Below are 15,662 nucleotides of genomic sequence, written 5' to 3' on the forward strand. Positions count from 1 at the left end.
CAGGGATAAATACACTGGTACAGAGAGACAGGAAACACAGGGATAACTACACTGGCACAGAGAGACAGGAAACACAGGGATAAATACACTGGTACAGAGAGACAGGAAACACAGGGATAAATACACTGGTACAGAGAGACAGGAAACACAGGGATAAATACACTGCCACAGAGAGACAGGAAACACAGGGATAAATACACTGGCACAGAGAGAAAGGAAACACAGGGATAAATACACTGGCACAGAGAGACAGGAAACACAGGGATAAATACACTGGCACAGAGAGACAGGAAACACAGGGATAAATACACTGGGGAAAATAAGCGACACCTGGAGGGGTGGAGACAATAACGAGGACAGGTGAAACAGATCAGGGTGTTACAGCAGGTTCTGTCACGGCGTTGATCTTCACACCTCCCCAGTTGTCAGTGTCTTATAGGGTGTGGCTGTGAGAAGAACTGACTGACCTGTACTCTGCCTATTGGTATTACATTTTAAACATTTGGCAGAAGCTCTTATCCAGATCGACTTACAGTCAGTAGATTGATTTCAACTGAAGTAGTTAGTAACTAACTGTACTGGGTTGTACATAATGTTTACTGCTACTTTCATTCTGATTGGACTGACTCATGTCTGGTCCATGTTCTGTACAGCACGCTAGCAAAACAAAAATGAGCATTTGTTTTTGGATAAGTTCATTATTCAACTTGGTTAAAAGCCATTTTCAGACTTTAGAGCTGTGTGTAAAAAAATGAATCTGTACATTGAAAAAGTTTAAGAGGAAATAATATTATATATTTTTTTACAGCTAATTACTGTGCTTTGCTTTCATGGTTTACATTTAGCTGTTAATGTAACTTAACACAACTCCACTAACAACAGTAACTTTCTACAATCAACCTTGTGAATAAGGTGTCTTGCTTTGTGTGACTAGAGGGCAGAAGAGAGCTAGCTATGTGTAAGGCTAAATTCTGAGGTTTTTGGGGTTTTTTGCATCAGAAACACATTTTTAATCTTTCAGGGCATGACATTTACTTGAGTGTTGGCAATATGACGACAAGCCTCCGACGCAAAAATGTATGGTGGTATTCAGTTTATCAATTTGTTGCTGTCAATTTGAAATAATGTTAATCATTTTTTATATCAACTGACAATTATTTTATATCAATTGACAAAGATGTTTAAAGAAAACATTGCAAATATCTTCCCAGCCTTGTTTCTGTATCAAAATGGGTATGCCTCCTCCCACATGTTCTTACTAAAAGACTTAGTTTGCTACAGTAACACAGGATGCATCTCATATATAAAGACTTAGTTAGCTACAGTAACACAGGATGCATCTCATAAATAAAGACTTAGTTTGCTACAGTAACACAGGATGCATCTCATATATAAAGACTTAGTTTGCTACAGTAACACAGGATGCATCTCATATATAAAGACTTAGTTAGCTACAGTAACACAGGATGCATCTCATATATAAAGACTTAGTTTGCTACAGTAACACAGGATGCATCTCATATATAAAGTGTGAGTTAATTACAGAGAAAAGACGACAGTTGAACTACAGTACACATGTGGTAAATCCTCAGTTCTCTCTATGGCTCTGCAGTGCAAAAGTGACCATGGTGGGACCAGAGAGCCCAGAGGCAAAAATATAGGGACAAATATATTATGTCTCTGTAGGTGTCTCAGGTTAATATAGGGACAAATATATTATGTCTCTGTAGGTGTCTCAGGTTAATATAGGGACAAATATATTATGTCTCTGTAGGTGTCTCATGTCAATATAGGGACAAATATATTATGTCTCTGTAAAGTGTCTCAGGTTAATATAGGGACAAATATATTATGTCTCTGTAGGTGTCTCAGGTTAATATTGGGAAAAATATATTATGTTTCTGTAGGCGTCTCAGGTTAATATAGGGACAAATATATTATGTCTCTGTAGGTGTCTCAGGTTAATATAGAGACATATATTATGTCTCTGTATGTGTCTCAGGTTAATATAGGGACACATATATTATGTCTCTGTAGGTGTCTCAGGTTAATATAGAGACACATATATTATGTCTCTGTATGTGTCTCAGGTTAATATAGGGACAAATATATTATGTTTCTGTAGGTGTCTCAGGTTAATATAGAGACATATATTATGTCTCTGTATGTGTCTCAAGTTAATATAGGGACAAATATATTATGTCTCTGTAGGTGTCTCAGGTTAATATAGGGACAAATATATTATGTCTCTGTAGGTGTCTCAGGTCAATATAGTGACAAATATATTATGTCTCTGTAGGTGTCTCAGGTCAATATAGGGACAAATATATTATGTCTCTGTAGGTGTCTCAGGTCAATGGTTCAATAGCTTTCACATTATCTCCAACCTTGGTCTGTGACTACTACTGTGACGTTGAGATGTTGAAAGGTTAAAATATGGATTCACTGCTGTGTCAGTCGCACACCATTTAACACAGTCCTGGCCTCGTTGGAAAGGATCACAAATCCGCATCAAAAACAGGACGATTTTATGCCGATTTTCTTTACCTGAAAGGTAATTTCTGAGATCATCGTGTCTCCGTCCCAAAAGGAAGCCTATTCCCTGTATAGTGCACTACTTTTAACTGGGACCCATAGGGCTCTGGTCATAAGTAGTGCACTATGTAGGGAATAGGGTGCCATTTGAGATGTAGCCCAACTTGTTTTATTACTGAAACGGTTTTCCAACAACAGGAATTCATACTGAAACCATCAATATGTTAGGAAGAAGTGGAGCACGCAGAGGGAGCACAGCAGAGAGAGCACAGCAGAGGGAGCATGCAGAGGGAGCACGCCGAGGGAGCACAGCAGAGGGAGCACAGCAGAGGGAGCACAGCAGAGGGAGCACAGCAGAGGGAGCATGCAGAGGGAGCAAGCAGAGGGAGCACAGCAGAGGGAGCATGCAGAGGGAGCACGCAGAGGGAGCACAGCAGAGGGAGCACAGCAGAGGGAGCACAGCAGAGGGAGCATGCAGAGGGAGCACGCCGAGGGAGCACAGCAGAGGGAGCACAGCAGAGGGAGCACAGCAGAGGGAGCAAGCAGAGGGAGCACAGCAGAGGGAGCACAGCAGAGGGAGCACAGCAGAGGGAGCATGCAGAGGGAGCACAGCAGAGGGAGCATGCAGAGGGAGCACGCCGAGGCAGCACAGCAGAGGGAGCATGCAGAGGGAGCACGCCGAGGGAGCACAGCAGAGGGAGCACAGCAGAGGGAGCACAGCAGAGGGAGCATGCAGAGGGAGCACGCCGAGGGAGCACAGCAGAGGGAGCACAGCAGAGGGAGCACGGCAGAGGGAGCACGGCAGAGGGAGCACGGCAGAGGGAGCACGGCAGAGGGAGCACGGCAGAGGGAGCACGGCAGAGGGAGCACGGCAGAGGTAGCACAGCAGAGGGAGAACGCAGAGGGAGCACAGCAGAGGGAGCACAGCAGAGGGAGCACAGCAGAGGGAGCACAGCAGAGGGTGCACAGCAGAGGGTGCACAGCAGAGGGAGCACAGAAGAGGGAGCACAGAAGAGGGAGCACGCAGAGGGAGCACGCAGAGGGAGCACGCAGAGGGAGCACAGCAGAGGGAGCACAGCAGAGGGAGCACAGCAGAGGGAGCACAGCAGAGGGAGCACAGCAGAGGGAGCACAGCAGAGGGAGCACAGCAGAGGGAGCACGCAGAGGGAGCAGGTAGAGGGAGAGCGCAGAGGGAGCAGGTAGAGGGAGAGCACAGAGGGAGCACAGCAGCTCACTGGCTGGTTATAGTAGGGGGAGAGGGAGAGTAGTGGATGACAGAGGAGAAAAAAGAGGGATAGAGGGATGGGGGAGGTTAATTGAGAAGGGTAACGTTATCAGTGGTTTGATAGTAGGGCTGATCACTCAGCCGTGCGTGTGTATGCATGTAATGTGTGAGTGTGTGAGTGTGTTTGTGAGTGATGCGAGTGTGTGAGTGATGCTTTCTCGATAAGAACAATCCCCCAGAAGCCTTTGGCAGAACAGAACACACAGGTCGGTGAGGCGCCATTTCCACTGTGGGTACCTGCCAAATGACTTATAGTGGACTACAAAGGGAACAGGGTACCATTTGAGATGCACGCAGTATGTATGGGGTCATTGGGACGTATTGATGTTAATGTCTTCAAAAGGGGGGGGAATATAACTGGTCTCTGACAAGGACTGGTCTACATGTCCAAGGAGGATGTCCTGAATATGCATCAGCGGGGGAGGTGATTTTAAATCCTAAAGTTTAGGGTAAGGGTTGTGCAAATCAAATCAAATCACATTTTATTTGTCACATACACATGGTTAGCAGATGTTAATGCGAGTGTAGCGAAATGCTTGTGCTTCTAGTTCCGACAATGCAGTAATAACCAACGAGTAATCTAGCTAACAATTCCAAAACTACTACCTTATACACACAAGTGTAAAGGGATAAAGAATATGTACATAAAGATATATGAATGAGTGATGGTACAGAACGGCATAGGCAAGATACAGTAGATGGTATTGAGTGCAGTATATACATATGAGATGAGTATGTAAACAAAGTGGCATAGTTTAAAGTGGCTAGTGATACATGTATTACATAAAGATGCAGTAGATGATATAGAGTACAGTATATACGTATACATATGAGATGAATAATGTAGGGTAAGTAACATTATATTAGGTAGCATTGTTTAAAGTGGCTAGTGATATATTTTACTGTATAGTGCACTACTTTTAACTGGGACCCATAGGGCTCTGGTCATAAGTAGTGCACTATGTAGGGTGCGTGTACTATGTATGCATGTGTGTACCTACAGTGTGCATGGCAGGGGAGCTGATTTTAAATCCTAAAGTTTAGGGTAAGGTTTGTGCATCCGTGTACCTACAGTGTGCGTGGCAGGTGATAACTCCTCACTAAGTAAATGTCTTCCTTTGCTACATGAGTATTTTCCGTCTTCCTCTGACTTGCTACCTCCCAGGAAGAGGTCTTCGGTGGCCCCCAGGGGTCCTCTGTTCTCCTCTGAATGGCTGTTCACTGAGGTGCCTTTCAGAACTACTCTCTCTTTGGCAGCAGCCTCGCCGTACGGGGCCCAGGGGACAATCTGTCCCGGACACTCATTTATCACCTCATATCCAGACCAATGCAGACTGACACACACACACACACACACACACACACACACACACACACACACACACACACACACACACACACACAAACACATAGACACTTAGAACTATGCTTGTTTGTCTGTCATGATTTTAAAAAATTGCTTTGAGTTAACGGCAAGGCTTTTCTGAAAGGAAATGTCTCCATGTGATTCTGCACAGACCATTTACCTTTTCTATAAATGTTTTGTTTAGTAATGCTACGTTTCTTGCCCCACAAAATGAATTATAATGTATGCTGTAGTTGCTCAGAAATGCATCATTTAGGATAAATGAATTATAATGTATGCTGTAGTTGCTCAGAAATGCATCATTTAGGATAAATGAATTCTAACGAGCAGCTATGTGTCGTAGTTTTAAAGTTCTGGCAAAGTTTGATAGAAAATATTTTTTGTATTTGAACATGCAGATTGTATTTTTTATTTAATGAAATAAACAAATGCATGATACAAAATAACAGAACATATGTATGCTTAAGTAAAACAATAAACTAAATACAGTATTATAATGCATTTCATTTGTACACAGTATCTTATTATATAGAAATAATATAACATTTGACTACTAGTATATACAAAATGATACTTGTATATTATTATTGTTATGATGGATGATGATTGTTACATCTTTTCGACTTGGCTGTTGGTTTTCTGAATAAATCGAAAGGGGACAGGGTCAATTAGAGGAACCCAAACATCCTTGTCCTGGGTACAGGACTGGGGCTGCTCCCACTTCCCAGATGTCTGTCTGCTGTCTGATAGATTGAACCAGAGCTGGACAGAGAACAGTTAGAAAATAACCCATTGAGAGGGAAACGGCATTTCAAATCAGGGACTAGGTCAGACAGACACGGACAGGGGGATGAAATGGCACCGATACAGATGGAAGAAGAGAAAAAGAGAGGTGGCTGACAGAGCTATTCAGGAAGAGAGGGAGGGAGGAGACGTTTGATAGAGGGGAGGAGGATGAGGAGGAGGGAGGAGGAGGGAGGAGGAGAGATTGGGTTTTCCTGCAGGCTGCTCTGCTCTTGGTCCAGTCTTGCACATAATAATATGAGAATCAGTCAGTCAGAGGCTACGTCCCTGGTCAAAAGTAGTGCACTATGTAGGCAATAGGCTAGGTTGCCATTTGGGGCATAGTCAGAGTGTGGGCGGTTACAGTTTGAGCCAGAGAGTTGATCAGAAGCCTATCAGGTTGTGAATGATACCCATCAGAATAGAACAGGGCTGAAAAAGAGCTACATAAAAAGAAAGTAGTCATTGGTTGATTTTGTTTATTTATTTAACCTTTATTTAACTAGGCAAGGACTCTACAGTAGAGTAGATACAATATAATATGTTTTTTGCTAGGTAGTTAACGTTAGCTAACGCCAGTTGACTGTACCTGCACCAAAACCCTGGTAATTTGTCCTTCTATAGCCTGTTCTCCATCTTGTTTTTAAATGATGAGCCAACATGTCACTGTTATTTCCTTTGTTTCCACGCACTTTGAGTTGGCCCTACGGTTAATGTACGTTGTCCTTGACTTTCTTGAAAGACATCCCCCAAATCAAATGTATTATGACTGATCAACATCAGTTTGTTTATGCTCTCTCTTGTCTCTGCAGCAGACATATGGTGAGCCATGAGAAATATGTTTGGAAAATCGAATCGCAATACATATAGAATAGTGAGAATACATATCGTATCGGCACCTAAGCATCGTGAAACTGTCTTATCGTGAGGTCCTGTAGCTTCACATTGAGGTTGGTCTTGGTATACTGTAGCTTCACATTGAGGTTGATCTTGGTATACTGTAGCTTCACATTGAGTTTGATCTTGGTATACTGTAGCTTCACATTGAGGTTGATCTTGGTATACTGTAGCTTCACATTGAGGTTGATCTTGGTATACTGTAGCTTCACATTGAGGTTGATCTTGGTATACTGTAGCTTCACATTGAGGTTGATCTTGGTATACTGTAGCTTCACATTGAGGTTGATCTTGGTATACTGTAGCTTCACATTGAGGTTGATATTGGTATACTGTAGCTTCACATTGAGGTTGGTCTTGGTATACTGTAGCTTCACATTGAGGTTGGTCTTGGTATACTGTAGCTTCACATTGAGGTTGGTCTTGGTATACTGTAGCTTCACATTGAGGTTGATCTTGGTATACTGTAGCTTCACATTGAGGTTGATCTTCTTATTCACGACTGAATGAGAATTAGTGTTGGCTCTCTGCCAGGTATGTCTAATGAGCAAACAGTGAGTTACATCATCCTGAGGTTGATAATTGGAGTGAATTAACTTGATTGGAACAACCCTTTTCCACTCTCACCTCAGCTAGGAACTAAGCCCACTGCTCTGCTATAGACTGCGTCCAAAATGCACCCTATTCCCTGTATAGTGCAATAATTTTGACCGGGTCCTAAAGGGCTCACGTCAAAAGTAATGTATTATAGGGGAAAAGGGTGCCATTTGGGACACAGAAATAGGCTACATGCCTGTCAGAACTAAAGAACGCTCTCAACTGGTTCCAGACCTGGGTTCAAATACTATTTGTAATCTTTCAAATACGTAGAGTGTTTGCTTTACCCTGCTCGGAAATGCCACTTCCCAAAAGTGACACTTTTGCATTATTGGGGCTTTTCTATTGGTTCCATTACAACAGGCAACCTCAATCAAGCCCAGCTAAAGCATTTGAAATGATTTCAAATAGTACTTGAACCCAGGTCTGACTGGTTCTGTGATTCTTTCTGTCCTGTCTCACTGTGGTGTGTTTAATGTGGAATAAATACAACAAGGAAGGAAGGAGGAATGAACACCCACTGATGTTTGATTTAGCTCCATTTTGTTATTTTGTTGAGAGGAGACGAGAGGAGGGAGTGAGGGTTCATGGCTCTGTCCCAAATGGTACCCAGTTCCTTACATAGCCCCCTACATTTGGCCGGGGCCCATAGGGTTCTGTTCAAAAGTAGTGCACTACGTAGGGAATAGGGAGCCTTTTGTGGCAGAGGAGAGAAGAGATTTACAGGGGTTTATTTGTCATTGTGAGTTTACACAGTTCCTGGTTGCATTGCTGTGCCGGGTGGAGTGAGTGAGTGAGGTTTGCCATCGGCCGTCTAAAAACAACAAGCATCTCCTGCCAAACTTCCTCGCTAATTAGCCAAGTATTTCACACGCTGCATCACTTCAAAAAATAAATGTAAAATTAACAAATGAAGCATGGGCCAAGAAGTGGGGATGGTGCAGTGGGGTGTGTGTGTGGGGAGTGGGGTTAGGGGGACGTATGTGTGTGTGTGTGTGTGGTGTGTGGGTGTTAGGTGGGTGTGTATGTGTAGAAGGGTACTTGTTCCAACACAGGGGGTTGGTCACTTTCAAAATAACTCTCACTACCTACAGTGCCTTCAGAAAGTATTCACACCCTTTGACTTTTTCCACATTTTGTTGTGTTACAGCCTGAATTTAACATGGATTTAGATTTTTTTGTCACTGGCCAAAACACAATACACCATAATGTCAAGGGGGGGAAATATTTTTGTTGTTGTTGACATTTTTACAAATGAATGAAAAATGGAAAGCTGAAATGTCTTGAGAATACAAAGTGTTATGTTTGGGGCAAATACAACACATCACTGAGTACTATGTTCCATATTTTCAAGCATAGTGGTGGCTGCATCATGTTATGGGTATGCTTTTAATAGAAGGACTGGGGAGTTTTTCAGGATACAAAATAAATGGAATTGAACTAAGCACAAACAAAATCATAGAGGAAAACCTAGTTCAGCTTTCCACCAGACACTGGGAGACAAATTCACCTTTCAGCAAGACAATAATCTAAAACAACAAACACCAGGCCAAATATACAATGGAGTTGCTACCAAGAAGACAGTGAATGCTCCTGAGTGGCCAAGTCACAGTTATGATTTAAATCTACTTGTTGTCTAGCAATGATCAGCAACCAATTTGAGCTTGAAGAATTTAGAAAATAATAATGGGCAAATGTTGCACAATCCAGGTGTGGAAAGCTCTTAGAGACTTACCCAGAATGACACAGCTGTAATCACAGCCAAAAGTGCTCCTACAAAGTGTTGACTCAGGGGTGTGAACTTGTATATATGAGATATTTCTGTATTTCATGTTCAATAAATTTGCAAAAATGTCTAAAAACATGTTTTCTCTTTGTCAATATGGGGTATTGTGTGTAAATGAGTTAGAAAACAAATATATTCAATACATTTTGCATTCAGGCTGTAAAACAACAAATTGTGTAATAAGGGGTATGAATACTTTCTGAAGGCACCGTGCCTCCATTACACATTCATACATTTCAGCGATGCAGATTCAGCATTATTATTTTAGTCTACAACACAGCATTGCATTCAATCTGATGAGACACATTATTTACTCTAAATTCATTAGTGTTAATTACGTTGCTTCCATTTGTTTATCAGTTAGGCCTCAACTGATTGTTAGAGTTGAGATAAGAATGAAAGGAACGTGTTGAATTGTGTTTTAATTAAACCGCATAGTCTTGAATGTTGACTCTTAAACAGCGTTAGTATGTTTAACATTTTATCTGAACATTTCCTGGGAGAGTCAACTGGTTTCTTCAGTTTGAATAAAAATAAACCTCTTCAATTTGATCAAACAATGTCTGGGTTCTTTAAATGGTAATTATTTAAATTTATTTTTTGGGGGCACATTTTCTGGGCCTACTTAAAATGTCTTAATTAACGCGTCTCAGTTGATTGTCATTAATAGCACAGAGACATAATTTACAAAGGTTGGCTCTCCATTTAAAATGGGAAGCTTTGAAAGCCAATTAATCATTGACAGGTTCTTTGACAGACAGCACTCAGTCATTTGCACAGTAAGTCACCCATAGCTGTCGATTCGGGGAGTGTCCAACCAAGCTATCTGGGGGCCAAAGACCTAACTCAGCCGCTTTGTACTTTTACCTGGACAGTTTTTTATTATTACAGTAAGTGGCAATGAATCAACCATAGTCACAAACACATACACACTCCCCAGTACCCACCCCTCATCTCCACCCTTTCACTGACGGGGGAGAATCTGTCACCGCGTCAGCCACAGCTAGTCTGGGGAGTTGAACTTGACTTAAACATATGTCTTCAATTTTAACATCTCTCTCTCTCTCTCTCTCTCTCTCTCTCTCTCTCTCTCTCTCTCTCTCTCTCTCTCTCTCTCTCTCTCTCTCTCTCTCTCTCTCTCTCTCTCTCTCTCTCTCTCTCTCTCTCTCTCTCTCTCTCTCTCTCTCTCTCTCTCTCTCTCTCTCTCTCTCTCTCTCTCTCTCTCTCTCTCTCTCTCTCTCTCCTCTCTCTCTCTCCTCTCTCTCTCTTCTCTCTCTCCTCTCTCTCTCTCTCTCTCTCTCTCTCTCTCTCTCTCTCTCCTCCCCCCAGATGGCCTAAAGGGGGAAGGTTGCCTGAGAAGCTGCGTTTCATGTAAGAATAATTAGTGTTAAGTAGCTGGGCGATCTGTTTGTTACGCTACAGCTGACACTTTGTTTGTGTTTCTTGAGGAGGATGATGGATGGAGCAGAAGTTGATGCTAATTAGCCTAAATTGTCACAAAGAATGTAAGGGGGGGGCCTGCGCCCAGTATGGCCCTGCGCCCGGCCCGGCGTGCTAGTTTCTATTGTTCCTGCCTCTTCGCACTTTGGGCGTAATTGAATGGAGCTTGGTGTCATTCATCATTGTTCTGGGCCGTGCATGGAGGCAAGAGGCAGAGGCAGGAAATAAATGGCTGGAGTTGGAGCTGGGTCGTATTCAATACATACTAAACGGAAGAAAACGGACTGAAACAGGGAGGGAATACCTCCCTGAACATGTCCAATAAGAAACACTTGTTTTTGTTTTCCTTTGCAGAATTTGTTTCTATGTTTGCACTAATGCTACTATGGGCACTAATGAATGCAGCGATGGCATTAAAACATACACGGCCAGAGTCCAACGGGGCATGAAATTAATGTTTACCATCCCTATGCCATCCCTATGTCATCCCTATACCATCCCTATGCCATCCCTATGTCATCCCTATACCATCCATATGCCATCCCTATGTCATCCCTATAGCATCCCTATGTCATTCCTATACCATCCCTATGTCATCCCTATACCATCCCTATGTCATCCCTATGCTTTCTCACAGCAGGTTGATGGCCCCTAGTGTGTTCTTCCAGACTCTCACAGACTTGTTACTCTGTCACTTTGACATCATTGAATAAAAATGAGTCAAGCAGCACTTAGACCAGCAGGCCCCCTACCATATAGATTGGCTCTAGACCATGGATGGGCAACTGGCGGACCCCAAAAGGCTTGGGCCGGCTCTGACTGCATGTGTGGGTATGGATGTGGGAATGCAGACCTGCGAGCCTTTCTGACCCTTCCTGATGATTTCTGATATTTTGTGGCCTCCACCCCCATCAAAGTAGTCCACCTAGACCTAAACCTTAGGCACTTGTGCAGATCTGAGAAGACTATATATAGGTGTACAATACCAATGTGGTGACATTTCCCTCCTGGCCTATCAGAGAGCAAGATGGAATTCCCACCATATTGTTATCTGTAGGGCTAAGGGTTGATTTGGGACTGTGTGGTGCCCAGGGTGTCCCCCTCTACTCAGTGTCGCTCACCTTAATTAGTCTTTACTACTTTTCCCTTCCCGTTTATTTTCCCTCGTTTGCTGTTTCTCCTGCAGCAGAAAAAAGACGTGAGGAAATGACTTACACAAATACTTAGACCTGGAAATTGTGCCAGCAGCTATGCATTGGACTGAAACTTGCCCTGGTTTGCCTTCACATACACACACACACACACACCCACACACACACACACACACACACACACACACACACACACACACACACACACAGTGAGATGGGGGGTCTTACTCCCAACAAAACAAGAGAGGTGGGTGAGATTGCTGCTTGTGCATCGAATTATGTTGTTGCTGTTAGTTTTCAGAGCCAACCAAACATATGTATAGAGCTCCCACACTGGACTGGACCACGTACTTTATAGACTGGACCCCCTACCCTATAGACTGGACCCCCTACTCTATAGACTGGACCCCCTACTCTATAGACTGGACCCCCTACTCTATAGACTGGACCCCCTACTCTATAGACTGGACCTCCTACCCTATAGACTGGACCTCCTACCCTGTAGAATGGACCTCCTACTCTATAGACTGGACCCCCTACTCTATAGACTGGACCCCCTACTCTATAGACTGGACCCCCTACTCTATAGACTGGACCTCCTACTCTATAGACTGGACCTCCTACCCTGTAGAATGGACCTACTACTCTATAGACTGGACCCACTACTCTATAGACTGGACCCACTACTCTATAGACTGGACCCACTACTCTTTAGACTGGACCCCCTACCCTATAGACTGGACCTCCTACCCTATAGACTGGACCTCCTACCCTATAGACTGGACCTCCTACCCTATAGACTTGACCCCTTACCCTATAGACTGGAGCCCCTATAGACTGGACTCCCTACCCTTTAAACTGTTCCTCCTACCCTATAGAACTACATCTACCCTATCTACCCTATAGACTGGACCTGCTACCCTATAGAACTGCTGCTACTCTATAGACTGGACCCCCTACCCTATATAACTACTGCTACCCTATAGACTGGACCCCTTACCCTATATAACTACTGCTACCCTATAGACTGGACCCCCTACCCTATAGAACTACTTCTACCCTATAGTCTGGACTCCCTACCCTATAGAACTACTGCTACCCTATAGACTGGACCCCCTACCCTATAGACTGGAACCCTACCCCATAGAACTACTTCTACCCTATCTAACGTATAGACTGAACCTTCAAACCTATAGACTGGAACCCTACCCCATAGAACTACTTCTACCTTATCTAACTTACAGACTGGACCCCCTACCCTATAGTCTGGACTTCCTACCCTATACACTGGACCTACTACCCTATATACTCAATATCCTACCCTATAGATTGGAACCCCTACCCTATATAACTACTGCGGGGTTATGTTAAGAAGTAAACACTTGCCTGGCTTGTTGCATTGAACCCTATAACACAACACACCTGACCCTCACTCTTCACCAGACCTGGGGTCAAATAATATTGGATATCTTGGGGGTACTGGAGGACTGGAGATGGGGGTACTGGAGGACTGGAGATGGGGGTACTGGAGGACTGGAGATGGGGGTACTGGAGGACTGGAGATGGGGGTACTGGAGGACTGGAGATGGGGTACTGGAGGACTGGAGATGGGGGTACTGGAGGACTGGAGATGGGGGTACTGGAGGACTGGAGATGGGGGTACTGGAGGACTGGAGATGGGGGTACTGGAGGACTGGAGATGGGGTGTACTGGAGATGGGGTACTGGAGGACTGGAGATGGGGGTACTGGAGGACTGGAGATGGGGGTACTGGAGGACTGGAGATGGGGTGTACTGGAGATGGGGTACTGGAGGACTGGAGATGGGGTACTGGAGGACTGGAGATGGGGTACTGGAGGACTGGAGATGGAGGACTGGAGATGGGGTACTGGAAGACTGGAGATGGGGTACTGGAGGACTGGAGATGGGGTACTGGAGGACTGGAGATGGGGTACTGGAGGACTGGAGATGGGGGTACTGGAGGACTGGAGATGGGGGTACTGGAGGACTGGAGATGGGAAACGTTGCTTTAGCCAACATGGAGTGCCAGATGTACAGGGTGTGGACCTTTTACCACTATTCTAATGGTTCCATACACCAGGCAAGCTCTATCAAGCCCAGCTAAATTATGTGAAATGATTTCAAGTGTACTGAACAAAAATATAAACGCAACATGCAACAAATTTAACCATTTACAGTTCATTTGAGAAATCAGTCAATTTAAATATTGTAGTATTTGAGACCAGGTCTGCGCTCCACCTTCCACCAGTCCAACTTTGGTTGCAACACCCTCAGTGTCTGCCTCTCCCTTGTAGCCTGAACAGAACCCACGGTGCATCTGCCAGTCATTAACCTTTGAAACACGTACAATACAACAAGGCCGTAAACAAAACGGCATGGTCAAAACAACATGGTCAAAACAACATGGTCAAAACGGCATGGTCAAAACGGCATGGTCAAAACGGCATGGTCAAAACGGCATGGTCAAAACGACATGGTCAAAACGACATGGTCAAAACGACATGGTCAAAACGACATGGTCAAAACGACCTAGAGTGGATATATGAAGTCATAGATCAGAGCAGGGTTAGGGAGGTAAATACTGAGTGGATTCCAGCGTATGTTCAACCTAATAGGGAGGGCCACACTGGCAATGACACATATTTGGGCTCCCTCCCTTGCATAGCCCTGTAGTGTGTGGTTCTGTACCCCTCTAGAGGTTTAATGATTTGGGCTTGTTTAAATAGTCACTGCCATCATCTGGCATCCGCTCACTTTGGCATTTTCCAACCAAAAACTAATGTAACTCAACCTGATATTAGCATGTCTTAAATGTCATACCCAAATAAATCAGTGACTTCAAACCAAGTAATTGAGCTACACAATCGTTTAAAAAAAAAATGTTTTGGTATGATTTGAAACTTTTTGCCATGAAATCAGGCTTCAAGATTTTAGCAGATACGTGTGGCCCACTATGCTTTCTGAGATTTGGGTTTGGGTGCTGATTCTGCTGTTTTATGTGGAGTGATGGGGGTAAGGGGGGGGGTTGAATGAGGAACGGGATGGGGAGAGGAAGTAAATTTGGCTCGGATGGGCGAGAGTGAAACTTGAGTATGATTGAGTTAGGAGGGGAAAGAGCAGGGAACCCTGAGGCTGCAGTGCCAGCCATCCACTCGGATGCTGTGTGTATACACTCGGCGGTCCTGTGTATGTATGTGTGTGTGTGTGTGTGTGTGTATGTGTGTGTGCACACAGCAGTCTTGACATGCGAGCCCAGTCAGTTGAGGGGAGATTGTGATGGAGTTATTGGGCCTGCTTGACATGTTGTGTAAACATACATGAAGCTTGTGTTTGTCTGTGTGCTTCGGGTGGTGCCATGGGTATTAGGCTAGACTCTAGGTCTAGGCCTTGTGGGCCTATTTTAGCACGCTTCCCATGTTCTACTGTATGTCCCACACAATAGATATGTCCCACTTTTATTCATGCTGTCCTTCATTGCATAATGTTATTCTCAAAGACCAAATGCCAAGTATTCCTCACCGCCCATTTTCATGGTTTTTACTTCAAATTTGACATTATTCATCCTAATCTGCTGCTGGAAAAACATATGTGTTATGGCTTTACACCCCCTGCTATATTGGGGATCGAGAGTTACCAGTAACAGAACACAGTGGGTGTTCTTTAATGGAAGCCTCTCCAACATAATCCAGGTAGTCAGGCATTTCCCAGGACAGCAGTCTAGGCCCCTTCCTTTTTTCAATCTTTATCAATGACCTGCCACTGGCTCTGTAAAGCAGGTATCAATGACCTGCCACTGGCTCTG

At 44.0% G+C, this 15,662-nt stretch overlaps 1 protein-coding gene across 1 annotated transcript; it reads left to right on the forward strand.

The window, feature by feature from the left end:
• Positions 1-2,899: 2,899 nt before the first annotated feature.
• On the forward strand, positions 2,900-3,712 carry LOC139383629 (sericin-2-like). The gene has a single exon (XM_071128176.1). It carries the CDS (start codon positions 2,900-2,902, stop codon positions 3,710-3,712), a length of 813 nt encoding a protein of 270 aa, XP_070984277.1.
• Positions 3,713-15,662: the final 11,950 nt, after the last annotated feature.

Source organism: Oncorhynchus clarkii, chromosome 25 (genome assembly GCF_045791955.1).
Source record: "Oncorhynchus clarkii lewisi isolate Uvic-CL-2024 chromosome 25, UVic_Ocla_1.0, whole genome shotgun sequence".
Lineage (NCBI taxonomy): Eukaryota > Metazoa > Chordata > Actinopteri > Salmoniformes > Salmonidae > Oncorhynchus > Oncorhynchus clarkii.

Bases quoted from the DNA above. Each gene is read 5' to 3' on its own strand.
- LOC139383629 (XM_071128176.1), top strand. From the start codon at position 2,900: ATGCAGAGGGAGCAAGCAGAGGGAGCACAGCAGAGGGAGCATGCAGAG.